Source organism: Equus quagga, chromosome 1 (assembly GCF_021613505.1).
Source record: "Equus quagga isolate Etosha38 chromosome 1, UCLA_HA_Equagga_1.0, whole genome shotgun sequence".
Lineage (NCBI taxonomy): Eukaryota > Metazoa > Chordata > Mammalia > Perissodactyla > Equidae > Equus > Equus quagga.
The window spans coordinates 62,510,605-62,529,466 of record NC_060267.1 but is presented as its reverse complement, the minus strand read 5'-3'; the positions used below and the strand labels follow the sequence as shown (position 1 = coordinate 62,529,466).

Below are 18,862 nucleotides of genomic sequence, written 5' to 3'. Positions count from 1 at the left end.
CAAAGGGATGAAACGTGCCCCTAGGCCTGGGCTCCAGGAGTCCTGGTTCCTGTTCTGTGACTGAACCACACACAGCTCCTTAGAAGAGGACAGGCCATGGAGGACAGCCTCTTTGTTGGAAATTGGGGGAGCTGAGGGCCAGGTGGGGGGCCTGGGCTGAGGTCACACGCTGGACCCACAGCCGGGACTCTTGACTTCCAAGCCATGGAAAACTTCCCATCCCCCCGACCGCCTTCCTCCAGGAACAGATGCTGGAAACCAGATGTGGCAGCATCCGAGAGCCGGCTTTCCTCTCCCGGCTTTAGAAGGCTGGAGCCGACCTCCCTCTCAGACTAGCCTCAGTTTAAAGGTGGAGAAACTGAGGCCCAGAGGCGTGGAGTTACCTTCTGGGGTAAGAGTGAAACCCAGGAGGCTTCACTTCTCAGAACTCCGCGGGCTCCTCTCCCTCTCACGCCCCAGACACCCACCCCCCTCCCTCCTTCCTCCACATCAGCCAGGCCGAACGTTTTATAAGCCAGTCAGTCACCCTTTTACCTTTTACAAGGTATTTGACCCCCCAAAAATGTTTTCCACGTGGCCTTGAGGGTACTTTCGAGTTCTCCGCCAGGTCTGTTTCCCCCGTGTAAAGCGCAGCCCCAAGTCCCTTAGGGCCCGTCCATACATAGAGCTCTGCCTCTGCATTCCGGACCACCAGCTTCCGGATCCCACCAGGAATCACCCAGCGGGGCTTCAACAGAGCTTTCTTGTCACCTGGGTGTGGCCTTAACCTGAGAGTGTGGCCGGGGCAGAGGGCGCAACCCCACTCATGCCCGTCACAGAAGGGACAAGCAGGGCCCAAACCTCTAAGAGCCCCTCTCCCTCCAAACCTCCCCCCAGCCCAGCACATGCCCTCTTGGAATCCTCTCTTCTCTCTCTCCAGGAACATCCAGGCCTCTGCTCGGCCGCCCTGGCCTCGCTGTAGGATTGGCAAAACCCGACGGCTGCTACTTCCCTAGTCGGCTTATAGCGCATGAGTGCTGGCATGCGGCCCCTGACAGTAATTGTGGTGGGACCTTCTGCTCACAACGGCACCCTTTCTCTCTGGCGTTCACGGCACGAGGTGGGCCAAGCCTTCCCCTCCTGGAGTCCTAATCCTCCTTTCCCGCCTCACACGCGGGCGAGTGCTCTGTGTTTCCTGCTGTGCCAGGTGCTGGGCATCCTGAGACCATCAATGTGTGATAGTGCTCCCCTGGGGCTCACAGCTGGATGGGAGACGCACGCTCAAGTGTGAGCAGCTTCCTTAGCCCTGGCTTCTTGGAGGAGGTAGGCACCGGGCTGAGTGTGTCCCAGGGGACCAGGCAGGAAACAGCAGGTGAAGGGGGAGGTGAGGGGTGTTCCAGGGGACGAAAGGTGCAGCACAGACAAGGCCACAGCAGAACCAGGGGCACGGCCGGCTGGGGGAGGAGTCTGGGCGAGTCTGAAGCTGCAGGGTTCTGAAACGTCTCCGTCCCATGGGCGCCCCCCTCATTCAAGCCATTGTGCCTCTTGCTGGGACCCTCGGAGCAGCCTCCTGGCTGGCCTGCCTGCCTCGGGCTCTCCACCTCACTCCCTTCTCCTCCCATCAGCCAGAGAGACCTTGCTATCACGCACTGACAACACACTCACAGCAGCATAGCCCTCCACCGACCCACAGCATCAGGACCAAATTCCTCAGCCAGGCAGGCAGAGCTCTGCCTGGTTTGACCCCAACCTACTCCAGCCTCCTGATCCTCTTCCCATCTTCAAGTATGCCATGTTCCAGCCACTCCAGGCTACTCACATTCCACACCGGCGCCCTGCCCTCACACTGCCGGGCCGTGCTCGGCCGTGCCCTCCGCCTGGAATGCCCTCCCTCCTCTCTCTGGCATCCATCTTTCAAAGCCCTTCCCCTGGGCACCCCGTCCAGCCTTCTCAGTGCTCCCCCCACTGACCTGGCGGCTCTCTTGCCAAACTCCCCTGGGCACCTTGCCACTTCTTAGATAATGCTCATCCTAATTTGTCTTGGAGCATATTTATGCCATCTCTCTCTCCCCGAGGAGACTGAGTGCCCCTCAGGAGCCAGCTGGGATGTTTCTCAGTTGCCTCTGAGTCCCCAGGGTCAAGGACTGGGCACTAAGAAAATGTGCTCTGAACTGTCCAGAATCCCAGCACTGGTGCTCCAGCTGGGAAAAGGATGGCAAGACTGGCACACCCTTCAGGTCAACGTCACACCTGCTACCCCAGGCTGTTTGCTGGGCCAGCCAACTGCTGCCCCCAGAAGGTTTGGAGAGGGGACACATTAGGAAAGGTGCCAGAGTTGGGGTGCCCACGATGGGACTGGGGTCCCCTGACAGGGGTTTTGAGAAATGTCCCAGAGTAAGACCTCTGTAATGTTTCCTTTGGGGGCCTGGGCTTGGTAAAATTCCTACCTACTTCTCTCCCTCCCCCTCAGGGCTTTCAGCAGAGCACAACATCAGGCCATCAAACTGGCAAACCCATGGTGACCAACTTCAAATTGTCCCCACTGTCATGTCTCCCGTTCTGGAGTGTGAAAAGCACTCCACTCTTTCAGCTGAGCACATGGCCACTCAGACAAAAGACGGCATTTCCCAGCCTCCCTTGCAGCTAGTTTGAGCCAGGGTAATTAAGCCCCAGTCAATGACAGGAGAAGCGTCCAGGGGCAACTTCCGGCACTTAAATAAGGCACTTAAATATTCAAGTGCTTAAAGGCACTTGAATAAGGGCTTTTCACCTTTTCTTTTTTTCCCCTCCCTCTATTCTGATGCAGCTATCACGGCCACCACCTTGGACCAGGAAGATGAGGGCTACAGCCCAGGGATGGCAGGAAGATGAACTGCATGGACTCTGGGACTCTGGGAAGGCTGGGGAGCTGAGCTCCACAGCAGCCCTAGATTGCCACCTCGGGACTTTTACTTGAGGGATGAACAAACCACGGCTTAAGGCATGTTGTTTTGAGTTTCTACCATTTGCTGCCAAGGTGCATCCTAACTGATGACCTGGGTTCTCATCCCAGGGCTGTGGGGCCACATGGAGGGCACTGGTGCTTTCTTACTTTGGAGCCCCTTTCTGCAAAATGAAGGTCAAAAGCCCTTTTAGCGTGAAACCTCAGAATAAAGCTATGAACTCCATATAGAAGCACTTTATTGATTTCAGTTTTGTCACCATAGGGCATAATTGTTCACTTCCATTCAACTGAACAGACACTGCATTATGGGGACACTCTGTCAGGGCAGCTGCATCTGATTGTGTAAGTGTGCACTGCACAACTCCAAGGGCATTATTTGCTCTCTGGTTTATGTGAACAGTGGCTCCTGGAGTTGTGCTGTGCACAACTTGTACAATTGTACCTGGCTGCCCTATATCTGTGGCCATACAACGTGGCTCAAGAAGCCTAGATATTAGCGGGCACATCATATATTCAAGTTCAACAAACATTTATTAAGCACCTGCTGTGTGCCAGGCACTGGGCAAGGTGCTTTTCATATATCTAATTATATTTACACATATGTGTGTATACATATATATATACACACACCCAGAAACAAAAGCCTGTCATATGGACAGGCTGGGGTTGCAAACTGGGAGGCCGACAGTCTCATCAAATGTCCAACGTGGTTTGTTTGGTCTGTTGTGTTTGAATGAGCCACCAACGTTTTAAAATAGGGACATAGAAATGCACATAAAAATTCATATTTCCAGGGTCCCGCCTGGTGGTACAGCGGTTAATTTCACACTTTCTGCTTCGGTGGCCTGGGGCTCACCAGTTCAAATCCTGGTGCAGACCTATGCACTGCTTGTCAAGCCATGCTGTGGTAGGAGTCCCACATATAAAGTAGAGGAAGATGGGCATGGATGCTAGCTCAGGGCCAGTCTTCCTCAGCAAAAAGAGAGGAGTGGCAGCAGGTGTTAGCTCAGGGCTAATCTTCCTCAAAAAAAAAAAAAAATTCAGATTTCCAGCATCTCTTAAAATGTTAGGTGAGGTGGCAGCGTTGGGCCTGCACTTTCACAGTGGCAACAATTGGTAGAGCTGAACAGCAAGTGCCCTTTAGTCAAACAAACACAAACTCTCTTGCTTGCCTCAGTCCCCACCACTCCCTACTGTCACACAGAGGTCAAGAAACAGCCACTATTCATCATTGGCTCTGTGCTTGCTTTTCTTCCTGGAGGGTTAAGTGGTAAATAAGACCTTTCTCATGTGACATCTCTTTCGAGAGTGGGAAAGGAAAAGATGCACCGGGATGGCTCTGGGCCTCGAGAAACCAGCCCACCTCCCTCCTTCATCGAGGTTACCGCCTGACACTGGGTGCACGGCCGCTGCCTCCAGAGTAGAGAGCGAGCTCTAGAAGGGGAGAGACGGGGAAGAAGCTGGGGGGTGGGAAGGCAGGGTTTAAACTTTATCTATAGCGATTTGTTTTTCTTTTTAAGGGCGATCTGGATCAAATAAGGCAAAATTTTTCCCTTTGTTAAATCTGGATGATGGGAACATAGGCATATTCTGACCTCTGCTATATGTTTACCATGTTTCCTATTAAAAATGTCAGAATCGAAAAGGAAACTGCTCAGCGTCCTCAGTGGGGCGGCGCCGAGCGGGGGGCTGGGGGGAGGGTCAGGAAGGCGGCCCACGGAGCGGGGGCGGCTGGGCCTCGAAGACTGGGAGGCTCTGACTCGAGGAGTGGAGGGCGCTGGGTCCAGGTCTCCAGGGAAGCGGCAAGCAGGGGCAGGGAGGAGGGGCCGAGCTGAAAGAGGGCATTCTGGGGAGGCTGGGGAGGGGTGTGGGGAGGGGCTCATGGGGTGGGGTGGGGACACCCTGACACCTGGCCGCCCTCGCCCTCGCCCCCCAGGCCCACCCTCGGCTCTGCGCGGACCGGCAGTGTTTCTAAGGATGCGGGCCTATTTTTAGAGCAGAGATTTATTTCTTTCCATTTCAACTGTTTACTTCTGTCCCGGGCTTGCGAATCTGCCGGTTTGTGTTACAGGAGAACCACGCCCCGTGGACCGAACCTGGCGGCCTCCTGCTTGCAGCACACCATCTGGGGTGTGAGTAGGGAGGGTCTGACGATTCTGTGGAGTCTGGTGGGAAGCCATGCCGTGTGACAGCAAGTCCCAGGTTCTCGTCCTGGGTCTGCGGCTGACTTGCTGTGTGACCCTGAACAAGTCCTTTCCCTTTTCCGGGCTTCAGAGTTTTTGTTGTTTTGATTTTTCACCACTAAAGTGGTGGTAACAATACTTACCTCAAAGCGTTGGAACAACACGCGCGGGGACCCGTCAATCAGGATTTCTCCGCCCACGCCAAGTCTGTACGCACAGGGGCCAGGGGTGGGGGGGGTTTCACCGCGGCTCAGGGTCCTTCCAGCTCTGAGATCCCACAGTTCCAGGTTTTCTCCTCCATCGTTTCTTCCTGCAGGTCATGGCTCCTTGTTGTCAGAACTCTTGACACATTCTGGGCCAAGAGGGGCAGGTCTGCCTGGATTTTGTCCATCACCTACTAGCTGTGTGACTCTGGGGACCCGTCTCCTTTCCTTGGAACAGCTTTAACCCTGGCCTGTGGGGATCGGACCCATAGGGGCCTGTGGAGATTGTATGAGACGCTGCCCACAGAGCACGGCATGGCGCCTGGCATGCAGGAAGACCTGAGGAGGGGGTAAGATGATGATGATGATGATGACGACCGCAGGCCGTGCAGGGGGCCTGTGGTTTCCCATCGTTGTTTCTGTGGTTATAAGGTGACACATTCCCACGATCAGACTTCAAAATCAACTCTTTGGCCCCAATTTCTTTATAAGGTTGGGATTATTTCTACCATCTTCTCTCCCGCAAATATTTTGGTCCTTTTACTGAGACATTTAAAAAAATATTCTTCCTTTTCCCCAAAGCCTCATTAATAAGTGACATTTAGAGGTTCAGTTGTGTTGGTGGCTTCTTTCTTTTTAAGGTTAGTATTTATGGTGAAAATAACATAACTTCAAAGGAAACCAAATTGGAAAGATCAATTTGCTGGGTATTCCCACTCGGTACTCTGACTTCCCTGCCAGGCCCCGTCACACACAGGCTCCCAGGAGGTGACAGCTAACAGCAGGCTCCCGGCTCACGACTGTTTGGCTGGAATCCCGGCACCACCCGGCCTGCGTCCTGGGCTGGTTACTTCTTTTCTCTCAACCTCAGTTTCCCATTTTTAAAATGGGGCTGAGGGGCTCGCCCGGTGGCGCAGTGGTTAAGTGCACACGTTCCACTTTGGTGGCCTGGGGTTCACCGGTTTGGATCCCAGGTGCAGACATGGCACCGTTTGGCAAGCCATGCTGTGGTAGGCGTCTCACATATAAAGTAGAGGAAGATGGGCATGGATGTTAGCTCAGGGCCAGTCTTCCCCAGCAAAAAGAGGAGGATTGGCAGTAGTTAGCTCAGGGTTCATCTTCCTCAAAAAAAAGTAAAAAAATAAAAAAGAATGAAACAGGGCTGATAACCAACGCTCTCGGAGGACTAAACGAGACACTCCAGCAGGGCTGTGCCCGTGGCCCACCCGGGCAATGTTAACCCTCTACTGATCCTACAAGAACTTGTACACGGTCCCCTGCGCAGGCCGCAGGGGACGCATCATTCTCAGACGTCTCGGACGTTGCCCATTGTCCCCACCGCCTGTACAAAAGCCGTCTGAACGCAGGAATTGGCTCAGCTTCAGAGCAGCATCCACTTAACTCCAGAGACGAGAAGGGCAGCTCTTCTCGGGAGTCAGTCAACAGTGGATACTTTTAGCACAGGGAGCATTCCTCTCCCGCGGGAGGCCAAGGCCAGCAACCTCATGATAAGCTCGAGTTTTCCAGGCCGCAGAGGGAGAGAGAGACAGTTCCGGGGACTTTTCTTTTTAATGTGCACAAGTTTGGACTCTTGTGCTGCAGACAGAGCTGCCTTTCCACTCTCCTGCTGTCCCGGGTCACATGACACGGGGCTCAACAGCTGCCTCACTGGAAAGGTGAGCCCCCGAGAGGGACAGCTGCATTCAGGTGACAAGGCCGCCAGGAACTGCTCCTAAAATCATGGATGCGTAGTGCTGGTGGGGGGTATCCGAGGGCATCTGGGCTGACTGCGTCCACTTTACAGACAGAAACTGGATTCCAAGGAGGGACAGGCAGCAGCCTCAGTCGGGAGCAGAGCGAGGACCGAACAAGGACTGCTGCGCCACAGCTGTTTCCAGGAGGACAGGAGGATGACTGTGCACAAAGCAGGGCACACCTGTGGCTCCCACCACCTTCCTGAAGACGCCAGTGAAGCCTCAGAGCCACGTGGCTAGGACGGGACCTCTTAGAACCAGGTCCCGGCTCTGCCACTGCCTCGTTGTGGGACCTGGGACAAGTTACTTGACCTCCCGGTTGTCATCTGTATAATGGGGGTGATAACAGGGCCTGCCTCACAGGATTATGATGAGGGGTGAAGGAATTAATATTTTCAAAGTGCTTAAAACAGTGTCTACACATAGAAAATGGCGTATGAGAGCTTGTTAAACAAAAATTACAAAAGGAGGCGTGCAGAGTATGACAGAGGGAGCAGGGGACCCGAGTTCTGGCCTGGCTCTGTTTGGACGTGTGACCTAGAGCAAGTGCCTTCCCCACGCTGGGTGCAGTTTGGGCTCTGGAAGGGGGAGAGTTGGACACCGGCGGGTCTCTGTGTCCCCTCCCGGCCACCCTGTCACGGTGTGCATACCTTGGCCTCTCCCTGCGCTGGGATTTCAGAACACGGGCCAAGGGCGGGTGAATTCGAGCTGGAATGTTTGTGCTCTTAGAAAGAAGGGAGGCCCACCAGGCCCTTTCAAAACCTTCGTATGACTTGCAAATCAGGTAACAGAGACATCTCAGTGAAGGGGCCAATTGTGTGGCGGGGACAAAAACCCCACTGGCCTCCGTTATCTCCTATCCTCTCTCTGATTTCTCTTTTCTTTTCCTTGAACTTAGAGAGAAAGGAGTCTTTGAAAATGTCCATTTTGAAACCACAATGGAACAAGAATCCCAGGTCTCGGATTGCCCACCTTGCTCCCCAGTCCAAACGCACGTCCACCTCGTCCTGCCAGAGTGGGAGGCGCACACACGTTGGAGCCTGTTTGAGATCTGAGTCTCTGCACCTGCTCCCGTGAGGCTGCGCAAGTCAGTCAGCTCCCTGCTTCTCCATCCCTCCGCGGACACAAGCGCACCTTCTCCTTAATCACCTGTGAGCAGGGCTCTGGGGTGCTGCCGGGTGAGAGGTGCAGGGGCCCTGGGAATCTGCTGCTGGGCCAAGTGCCCTGACAGCTGCGGTGGGGGCGCTGTGGGAGCTCTTTGCCCATTTAGAAATGAAACAAGCTCCCACCCTGGGTTCCGACAGGGCTCCGCCATCAGCCCCTCCCCACTCCCGGGTCAGATGCTTGGCTCTGACCTGTCACCACCCACCCAATTTGCAGCCACAGCCTAATTTAAATTCATTCCCACCTGGCAGCTCAGAGCAGCTCAACAGCCCAAAGGCCAGAGGCAGCGGGCCCGGCGGGGCCCCGGGGGTCTGCGCCTCTCTGCCCTGGGAACGGGAGACTGTGCAGTATGTGCACTATGGCAGAAGGGCTGCGGAGAGGCCCGGGGCCCTTCCTCATCTTTGGGAAGGAACTCTCCCACCCCTGGCCGGGCAGGATGACGGGCTCCTGTGTGAGCCCCTTCTACCTCTCACTGGCTCCCCGGAACCTCCTCCCGGCCATCTGTCCTCAGTCGGCAAGCCCCCCGAGTCACTGCACGTCGAGGGCCCCTGGACCTACTGAGAAAAGTCCGAACTCTTCAGCCCGCCTTGCCCCCCGCCTGTCCCCATTATCTGCTCCAAACCCCTTTCCAGCTCCTCTAACCCTGCACAGACACCACACGATGTCCCGGCCCCAGTTACCTTCCAGGCACGAGACTTTGCTGATGGCCTCCATTCGGCCAAGAATCCTTTGTTTTTATTCTTGGCTTAGAAAACCTCAGGGCCCAGTTCCACTCTCACCTGCTCTGGGAAGCCTGCCACCAGTAAGGATTCACCCTGTCCCTGCGCTCCTGTCGGCCCCTTTAGGAAGGAGTCGGTCAGGCCTGCTGCCCCTCGGACCCAGCATCTGGCGGGCAGAGTGCCAGCAGGCTGCCCTGTTGGTGGCAGCGCAGGGCCTGTGCTGGCAGGGAACGGAGCATGTCTGTGGGATTGACTAGAAGTAGCTACATGCCCCTGTTGTTCTCACTCTTTAAAGCTGTTTGTTCTTGTAATTCTGCGCGACAGTGATCCAGGCTAGAATTAGAACAGGATAATGTTGCAGCGAAAGGCTGGGAGCTTGATCGTTTCTTGCCTATGTCACTTATTTTTACTGAAACCCAGGCTACCGGGGAGCAACCCAAGGTCCTCCCACCAGCGCTGCCTTCTCATCCACCTGAGCAGCCTCATTGCGGGGGCAGGGGGCAGTGGTGAACAGCAAGAGGAGGACACACTGCTGGAGGGATTTGTCATTCTATGGGGCCTAGGACCTGGGACCCCAGTCGAGGATTCTGGGTTATCTAGAAAGAAGCCATTTAATTGCATCTGGAGATAAGATCGGGTTATAAGCTCATGGAAGCTCAGCCCTGAAAGGGACCAACCAATGCCATCATTTCATGACCTAGGGAAGGACAGCAACTGGCCCAGGGTCACATGGAGTGGAAGGGACAGGGCCAAGGCTGAACTGGACCTCTGACCTCTAGTCCTGCATTTTTTCCTGCTAACCTCCTCTCCCTCTGCATGAGCTACAATCACTCAAAGGCTAGCGAAATGGTAGAGCTATGTTCCTTTCTTTACGGATGACTGTTAAACTAGAGTTGAGCAACGATAGGTCAAAAAAAAAGTGTGAAATGTTCCATTTTTAATTAAATAATATATCAAATGGAAAATTCACTGAATTCACTGACATTCATTACCTACCTTCTCTGTGCTGGGCATTGACCTGGGTACCTGGGATATAGATATAGGATGAAGGCCCCGTCTAGTAGGACCCAGGAGTCCCGCCCTCAGCCCTGCTAACGGCTCCAGAGTGGCTGGCCAACCACAGACGTGACCAGGGAGCCTCCTGCCTCTTGATGCTGTGGTCCTGACTGCAGAGGCAAATTCTGAGCATTAAACACACTTATTAAACGTGCCAACTAGGAGATGCAATGATAAAAACATCAAACAGGTGAAAGGGATCCTTCTGGTCCTTTATTTCTCAGTTAATTCATTCCATGACACATTGGCCACCCTCTGAAGCAGCTGGCAGGGTGGAGTGGGCGATTCCCTGCAGGGCTGGGGCACGTTCTCGAGGGGGCTGTGTCTGCTCTGAACCAGTGTCCAGTAGACGGTGCTGCTTCCCCCATAGCCAGGACTCACAGTTCCAGGATTCAAGGGTGGAAGTGGGAGTGGCACCACCCACTATTACCCGTCATGACCCACGGGCAAAATGTTCACTTCCTGTTCCTGTTACCTTATGCTCTGCTGGCCTAGAGGTCTTAGTTCCAGAGGAAGGAATGCTTCCACCAGGAGACATAGCAATGATTCCATTGGACTGGAAGTTAAGACTGCCACCCGGCCACTTTGGGCTCCTCATGCCTCTGAATCAATGGGCAGAGAAGGTACTTCTGTCCTGAGTGGGGTGATTGATCCTGATTACCAAGGGGAAACTGGACTGTTGCTGCGCAGTGGAGGTGAGAAGGCGTGTGTCTGCAATATAAGAGAGTCCTCAGGGCTTTCTCAGTGTCACCGTGCCCTGCGATTAATGTCAATGGAAAACTACAAGAACCCAGTCCAGCAGGACTACTGACTCAGTGGCCCAGGCCCTTCCAGAACAAAGGTGTAGCTCGTCCTACCTGGGAAAACACCACAACCAGCTGAGATGCTGCTGGGGGCAAAGGGAATACAGACTGGGTAGATGTAAATATCACTATGGCCATGGGACCAGTCAGAGAAACAAGGACTGTAACTGTCGCAGAGTATTTCCCCCTTATTTTGTTGTGAATATGTTTGTGTGTATGTGTGTATTAAGCAAATATCTTTGTTTTCTTCTCCTATTCTCCTATCATGTAACATAAGATATATTGATTTTATATCATAGTATTTATTGTTAATTTTACCTTGTAGTCCTTAAGTTACGGGATATCAAGGAGAAGAGTGAACATCGCTCAAGGACTCTGCCTCCTCTTCTGGAAGGTGGTACATGGGGTAGTTGTGTCATGTTAGCAGAATTATGACCTTGTTATTGTCTTTACAGGGAGATAAGTGTGGTTTAAGGAGATCTGTATGGGTGCCAAGTTGACAAAGAGTGTTGTGATGGTTAATACCGTATGTTAACTTGACAGGGCCACGGGTGCCTAGACATTTGGTTAAACATCATTCTGGGTGTGTCTGTGAGGGTGTTTCTAGACGAGAACAACATTTGAATTGATAGACTGACTAAAGCAGATTGCCTCCCCTGAGGAGGGTGGGCCCCATCCGATCAGTTGAAGGTCTGAATAGAGCAGAAAAAGCTGACCTCCCACCAGCAGGAGCGAATTTCCTTCTGCCTGACTGCTTGAGCTCGGACATTGGTTTTCCTCCTGCCTTTGGACTCATATTGAAACATCGGCTCTTCCTGGGTCTTGAGGCTGCCAGCCTGGGCGACCGAGACTACACCATTGGCTCTCTTTCTTTGGACTCAGGCTTGAACGACACTACCAGCTCTGCTGGGTCCAGCTTGCCCACTGCAGATCTCGGGGCTTGTTGGCCTCTATGATCATGTGAGCCAACTCCTTATAACAAATCTCTTTTTATATGTATATATATCCTATTGTTTCTCTAGAGAACCCTGACTAATACAACACACACACACATATACACACAGACACACACACACACCCCCCTCCAAAGGCAATGTTATGCCAATGTCATTGCCAAAAAAGGAAAGAGGAAGGGGTAGCTTCCGAAGTCGGCACCTGCCCCTCCCCCAGGTGGCGATGGTGCTGCCTGCACTGTGACAGCGTGCTCGCCTGTAGTGCCTACTCACGTCAGGGTCCAACTCATCCAGCTCATTTTCCAGGGTCCTGAGCTCTTCCTCGCTTAGGGCTCCGAGGATCTCGTCTTCATCCAGGTCGCGGTATTTCTCTAGTTCTCGTCGGTACGACATCGTAGAAGAACCTGCCTTTGTCTTCTGAGTTTCTGTACTGATCTCTGACCTACCAGAAAGAGAAAAATCTTAGAAAGACCCTTCTCGGATTTGCTCTCTCAGAGCAAATAGATGCTGCCACTCCCACGGTGGCCCGAGCACGTTTTATAAGTGGTCTGGATACTAATTACTGTAGCGGAACACTGCACTACGTTGGACTAATTCTCTAATAAAACTGCGCAAGGTGAAGTCCCGAGGGCAGGCGAGTTAATGAATGTGATGGGCGGTGTTGGCACGGCCATTAAGCACGAGTAATAGGTGGTTATAAACGGCTTATGAGGGCCTGAACCTATTTTATTCTTGAAGTAGTTTAAATAATTTTCTGTACCACCCTGTGCCCTTCACCCATACCCGGAAGGAAAACACGAATGCTGGAAAGCCTGCCCAGGCTGACCTGAGAAGAGGGGGAGCACCAACGGTTAACGGAGCCCGTGCTGCCCGCAGGCCCCTCCCTACAACGTCGCCTTCCATCCTCACACAAAGCAGCCCCCAGCACTGGCTGACTTTCACCACCCGCTGCCCAGCCCCAGGTGAAGCGCCTCACACGGGTTTCCTAATTCAAGCCCTGGGGCAGGTGTTTGCTGTTAGCCCCATTTTGCCAATGAGGACGCTGAGCTTGGGGGGGTTGAGTGACTCGAGCAAACCACATGGCCAGGAAGTGGCCGCTGGCACCCAGGTCTGCTGGCGCTCTGAGTGCACTGGCTCTGGCCATTGTATCCCAGCGCCTCTTTCACAGGATCAGCTCCTGTCACGGCCAGAGCAGGCTGCCTCGTCCAGACCCTCCTCTCCCGCCTGAGGGAGCCGGCTGGCCCGGTGGGTCCAGGTCTGCCACCGCCCAGGCTGCTCTCCTTGGCTAGAGAAGGCTACTGCTCATTTCCCATGTCACAGATGACACGGAGGCCCTGTGTTTGGGTCCCGTGTCTGCTACTTCCCATAACCATGACATTCTCACATCTCTGAACTCATCTGATCCTGACACCACACCCTGTAAGTTGAGTCGTTCAACTAAAACTATTTTCTCAATGAAGAAACTGAGGGACGGCCTAGGGCTTGACTCAGGACCCCTGTTCGGACCCCAGCTGCTTCGCCTCACACCTCACTGCCTCTCATGCAGCCTGGGAGACACGACAGGGCCTTACGCCCTTCTGCCTTCCAGCTTGGCCGGATCCATCTGATAACATGACGAGCCCGGCTCATGTCACCTCCTGTGAAGCCTCAGTGTCCCCTCACTCAGCAAAGGTCATCACGACCATAGCACTGGGTCCACACCGCTCCACGCAGCTCACGTGTCTGTCTCCATGGCTTCCCCATGGGCAGGGCCTGGTTTACTTCCTCCTGCTCTCCCCAGGGCCCAACTCAGGACTGTACACACAGCAGGAAGTTTCGTGCTGAAATGAACCCAACTCCAGTCCTCTGCCTGCCTTGGTTGGTCTAGACAGAAAGCCTTGAGGAGAGGCTGGGCCCCTTTCCTCTTAGAAAATGTCAGCTTGCTGCAGAAGCTCCAGCATCTCCGTATTTGAGTCTGTTCCCACCTGTCCTTCAACCTACGTGAGTTAGCCGTCCGCCCTCCTTTCTGAAGCTGGCGGGCTAAAAGGTGAGGCAGCAGTGGAGGGCTTCCTTAGATGGTGCGGATGGAACGTGGCACTGCACACTGAACTGGTGTTACACGTAGAATTCCGTCCCCCCTCCCAAAGTCTTATGTTGAAGTTCTAACCCCTGGCACCACATTGTAAGAGCGAATGTGACATTACTTGGAAATAGGGTCTTTGCAGGCATAATTGGTTAAGTATACGTGAGGTCACACTGGAGGGGGGTGGGCTCCTAATGCAACATGACCGGTGTCCTTAGGAAAAGGGGAAATTTGGACAGACACACCCACAGGAAGTACACCACGTGAAGATGAAGGCAGAGATGGTGGGATGCTTTTACAAGCCAAGGAACCCCAAAGATTGCCAGCAAACCACCAAGAGCCGGGGGAGAGGCCTGGAACAGATCCTCACGGCCTCAGAAGGAAGCAACGCTGCCGACACCTCATCTTGGACTTCCAGCCTCCAGAATGTAGGGGCAACACCTTTCTGCTGTGAAAGCCGTTCTGTTTGTGGCACATTGTCACGGCGGCCCCTGAATACAATTGGTGTCACCTTCTGCACAGCGTTTTGCCTTTTTAGACCCCCATGCAAACAAACAAAACCATGGCTCATCTGTGAAGTGACAGATGGAATCTTCCAGAATAGAGAAAAATGAAAACTGGGAAGAGATAACCAACTAATCAATCAAAAAGCTGGAATTGGTTGTTAATTAAAAACAACTAAAACAATTAAAAAGAAGCTAAAGCCAAGTTCACTTAGCTAACAGCAAAAGCCTGCATTTCAGAAAACTGAGCTGAGCGTTCTTAATGTAAGTTTGTGCATGTGTGGGCACGTCTGTGGAGAAATCCAGCACGTGACAGCTGGCTTGATAAGAAGGGACTTGCTTTCCAAATACAGAAAGCCGTGGTGCCATCCTTTCCTCTAAGAACAGCTCAGCTTGGCCTCACACCTTCCTCTGACCAGACCCCGAGAATGCAACGTCCAGACCACAAACAGGCCCCTCTTTGATTCATTTCTATTTACTTCCAAAGAAGCACACCAGCTGACAATGCTCCGGGATAGACCAAAAAACTTTCCTGAAGCCCTCAGAGGACAGCCGAATTTGGCTTTTCCTGAGTGGAGCCAGGAGAGGATCTTTGGTCTCATCCTGGGGCCAAGAGGGACCCGATCGAAGGGCTCAGAAGCTTCCAGAAGCAACTCGCAGAGACTCCAGGACCACCTCTGAACCAGCCTCTCTTATGTGGGCTGCAAAACACGCTGTTGGTGCTCACTCGGTTTTGAGTCACAGGCCTCTGGGCTCCAGGCCTCCTCAAAAATGTCGGCATGCTTCCACACACTGAATGTTTCCAAGAGGGGCAGGTTACAAGCAGAAGTTTTCAGTCCTTTTGACCATAAAACCATGTCTCTGAGAAAGTGCTCCTGGAATTGGAACCTCATGAAATAAGTCTGGGACACACAGCCTCAGATTCACCTCTGGGTCACATGAGGGAGCCGCTCAGAACCACACAGGAAGGGACACAGGGACGGGACCAGCTGGGACAGTCTCAGGCCCCTGGGAGCTTCCCATGCTTGTTGTCTTTGCCACGTAACTTATTTATGGGAGAAAGGACGAGCCAGGATGAGGGAGCCAGGGAGAGAGGCATCCATGTCAGAGCCGGCTTGGGAAAAAGGAGCAAGAAGAGAGAGGCAGGTGGCAGCTATGGGGCCTGCTGCAGCAGGGATGGGGCTGGGGTGGCAGGCCACCTCCAGAGCTGCCACCCTGAGGGGGCAGTCATTAAATTCCCTAAAGAAGTCTCCCTCTTAGCACGCCCAGGAAAGGCACTGTACCAATTACACACTGCAAGGTGCTGTTGAATTAAAAAGTCCTATTTCAGGGATTTAAAAGGCCCTTTTTAATGTCAAGTGTCCTGTGAATATTATGGGGTGATGAGGCATTACATTAAATAAGCTGAGAGGAACGGAGAACTCCTAAGGTAAACTATGAAGCTGTCAGCTCCAAGCCGCACTCAGCCACTTGGCTCCCAGGATGGTTTCCCTCCAGCAAGATTCTCCTCCCATGGGGCGACCTGCGGGGACTGGAGGTGGGGGCACGGGGTGGGAGGAGGATGAAAACCGTGCGTTAACAGGGCCCCTGCAAGCCCGGCCTTCAAGTACCGCGTGGAAGAGATGGTATTGTGTAACTGTTCATAAAAGGCCTCCGTTTCTTAATAAAAGAGGCGTCACACATGGACACAGGCCTGAGAGTCTTAAGACTCCGGTTGGAGCGTGGGCTGTGGCGGTCACTCCCCAGGTGAGGCTTGCCGAGCGCCTCCGCTCCTCCAGGCCTCCATCCTCTCACCTGTGCAACGAGCACAAGTGGGCCAGGGAATTCTGCTGGTGACCCAGCCCTCCTGGAGACATCTGAGAAGTGGATCACAGGGCTGGTCTTTAAACCGTGCCCAGGGGAGATCTCAGGCTCTGGACAGCTCCTGGGGGCCCCTGCAGGGGCTTCAGGACGAGAGGCTAGGTGAGGAGCTCCCCCTGGTTTTGCTGGTTTATTTGAGCTTCCGTGGAAGACTTCCTTTGAAGGAAGGATTCAGCCGCGAAAAGAGAAAGTTGAGAATCACTGGACGGGGTTTCTCCTTCTGTACAGTGAGAGGGTCACGGGACTCGCCCCAAAGGGTGTTTCGAGGATGAAGTGGTGACAAGCAGCTGAGGTGACAGCCTGGGCTGGGGCGTGGTCCACACAGGCTCCACAGACGGGAGCCACGAGTGTGAGGCTGCTGCTGTGGTCGCAGCCTCTCCCCTTGCCGCTCCCCAGACACTGTCGTCAGACTGAACTTCCCTCAGATAAGGACCCATGTCTTATTTGTCTTCATGTCCCCTCTGCCTGCTGAAGCTGCTGGCAGGGAATGGGCACATTCGGGTTTGGGTCTAGTGTCTTTAGAACTTTGGGCAGGCCCCTTTTCTTCTTAGATCCTCTGTTTTCCCATCTTTAAAATGGAAAGATCAGACCAGGTCTGGGAGGGCCGGGACCCCAAGAGGGGAGTGACAGGCAGGGAGGGGTGAGGAAGCCGCCCGGACTCCCAGCATGGCTGCACCTCTGTCACCTGCTTTATAAACTGGGTCCTGAGTAAGAGTTGGTAGAAAAATAAAAGGGCAGCTCAATAAATTTAAAACACGTTTAAAACCCTAATTCTCCCAAATCTGGTGTGTATATTACACCAAGAGCATGTCCGGCCTCCCTGCTCCTCAGCAGCAGGAGCCTTCAGCCGCGGCTCAATATGAAAAACAGGATTTACAAGCCGTGTCAGGAAGTAAAAGTAGGCAGGTTGGACAGTGGGTCCAAAAATGAAAGGGTCAAGGGCTGAGGCCATCCATCAGGAAACGTCAGAAATGAAAGCTCCGAGCCGGGGAAGCTCCTGGAGGACCAAATGTGCTTTTAAATCTTTCACAGGAAGTGGGTCCCTCCACTTCTGCTAATGGCTTCTCCAGCATCCGCCCCCCGCCCCCGGGGACACTCAGGGAGGAGGGGCCGGGCGGCATCTTAATTTATGACTGTACCCCCCCGAGGTCAGGAGGAGGTGAGTCACAGCTCAAAGGAATATTTTCCAGTTCTGCCATCTCCTTATGGCAGCCACAGGGAACGTCTTGATCACGGCGAAGAGATGCTGATTTATGAACAAAGCTGATTCCTCACCCCACCCCGTCTTTGTCCTTCTCTTTGGCTAAAGGGATTTTAGGCCATGATGCCTCATCAGTGAAGCCTGCACCTCTTCCCTTGGCTTTAGGGACACAGAATGCCTGAGATGTCCCCCTTTCCTCCCTAGAGAGCTGTCTCCCCCCTGCCCTCCTTCAAGGGGCACCTCTGGGGACAGCCATGCTTTACATCATGTGACAACCCCTTCAGCTGATTGGACAAAGTGGCTGCCTGGCTCAAGGGCAGCCAACTGATTGGCTATTCGATGACCTATGAGGCGCTTGGGAAAAAACAAAAAGATGATGGGCGAATGAGTTCCTTTATTTCATGGCTAGTACTAATTTCCTGGGGCTGCCCTAACAAAGTGCCGCAAACTGAGGGGCTTAAACCACAGGAATTTATTGTCTCAGTTCAGGAGGCTAGAAGCCCAAAGTCTAGTGTCAGCAGGGATGGCTCCTTCCTAGGGCTCTATGGGAAAATCTGTTCCAGGCCCCTGTCTCCACTCTGGGAGCTCAGGGGTTCCAAGCTGTGAGCTGGCAGCCTTCCCATTCTGTACATGTCTGTGTCCAAAGGTCCCCTTTATATAAGGACACCAGTCATACTGGATAGGGCCTGCCCTATGACCTTGTCTTAACTTGATCATCTGCAAAGACCCTCTTTCCAAATAAAGTCACATTCACAGGTACACCTTTTGGGGGGATACAATTCAACCCATGGCAGCACTGGACTGGGACATAAGGGACAATGAGGCAAGTGGCAGGGGAAGCTGGGGTGAAGAGAGGTGACCATGAGGAGCAGGTGGAAGCTGAGGCCATGAGGGAAGAGATGTTAGGGCGAGCCAGAGTCCTCAGAGGATGGGGACTTCACGGGGCTGTGAGGGAGATGGCGGACACCGTGTCCCCGTCCCCTCAGGCCTGGATGGCTCTGGCTCATGTTGCATTCAATGAGGCCCCTATCCCCCCACAGTCCTTGCGAGGCCCACCCCTCGCCCCACGCTCCCTCACCTTGAATGAGGCCCTGCTCCTTGCAGCTCAACAAGAGTGAGAGCTCAGGCTCTGGCTGCCCTCCTTCCTTTCCGGCCCCTCCTTCTGAGTCTCCTTGATGGCTATTCTTCTGGGCCCACCTCTTCTCCCAGGCTCTGTCCTCTTCTCACGCTCCCCCTGGGGATTCTCCTCTTCTCCCAAGTGGGGTATGTTACAGCTGAGGACTCTCCAATGGTCTCCCTGCAGCCCAGGCTCCCTGTGGGCACATCTCCTGGGGTCCCTCAGGCTGAACACGCCCAACCCCATGCGTGGGCCCCTTCACCACCACCGCCAACTCCTCACTCGGGCGACTGCGCCTCCGCTGCCCGTCAGCACGCAGGCCAGACTCGCGGGGCCATCCTGAGCTCTCCCTCTACCACCC

The 18,862-nt window shown here is 53.8% G+C and overlaps 1 protein-coding gene across 2 annotated transcripts in view; it reads right to left on the bottom strand.

The window, feature by feature from the left end:
* TMOD1 (tropomodulin 1) overlaps positions 1-18,862 on the bottom strand; it is an 81,689-nt gene that overhangs the window by 48,509 nt on the left and 14,318 nt on the right. For both annotated transcript variants that reach the window (XM_046657615.1, XM_046657529.1), the window contains one exon: positions 12,032-12,200. In XM_046657615.1, the coding sequence (XP_046513571.1) occupies positions 12,032-12,151 (120 nt within the window). In that variant the 5' untranslated portion in view covers positions 12,152-12,200. Of the gene's footprint in view, positions 1-12,031; positions 12,201-18,862 lie in introns of those variants that run through there.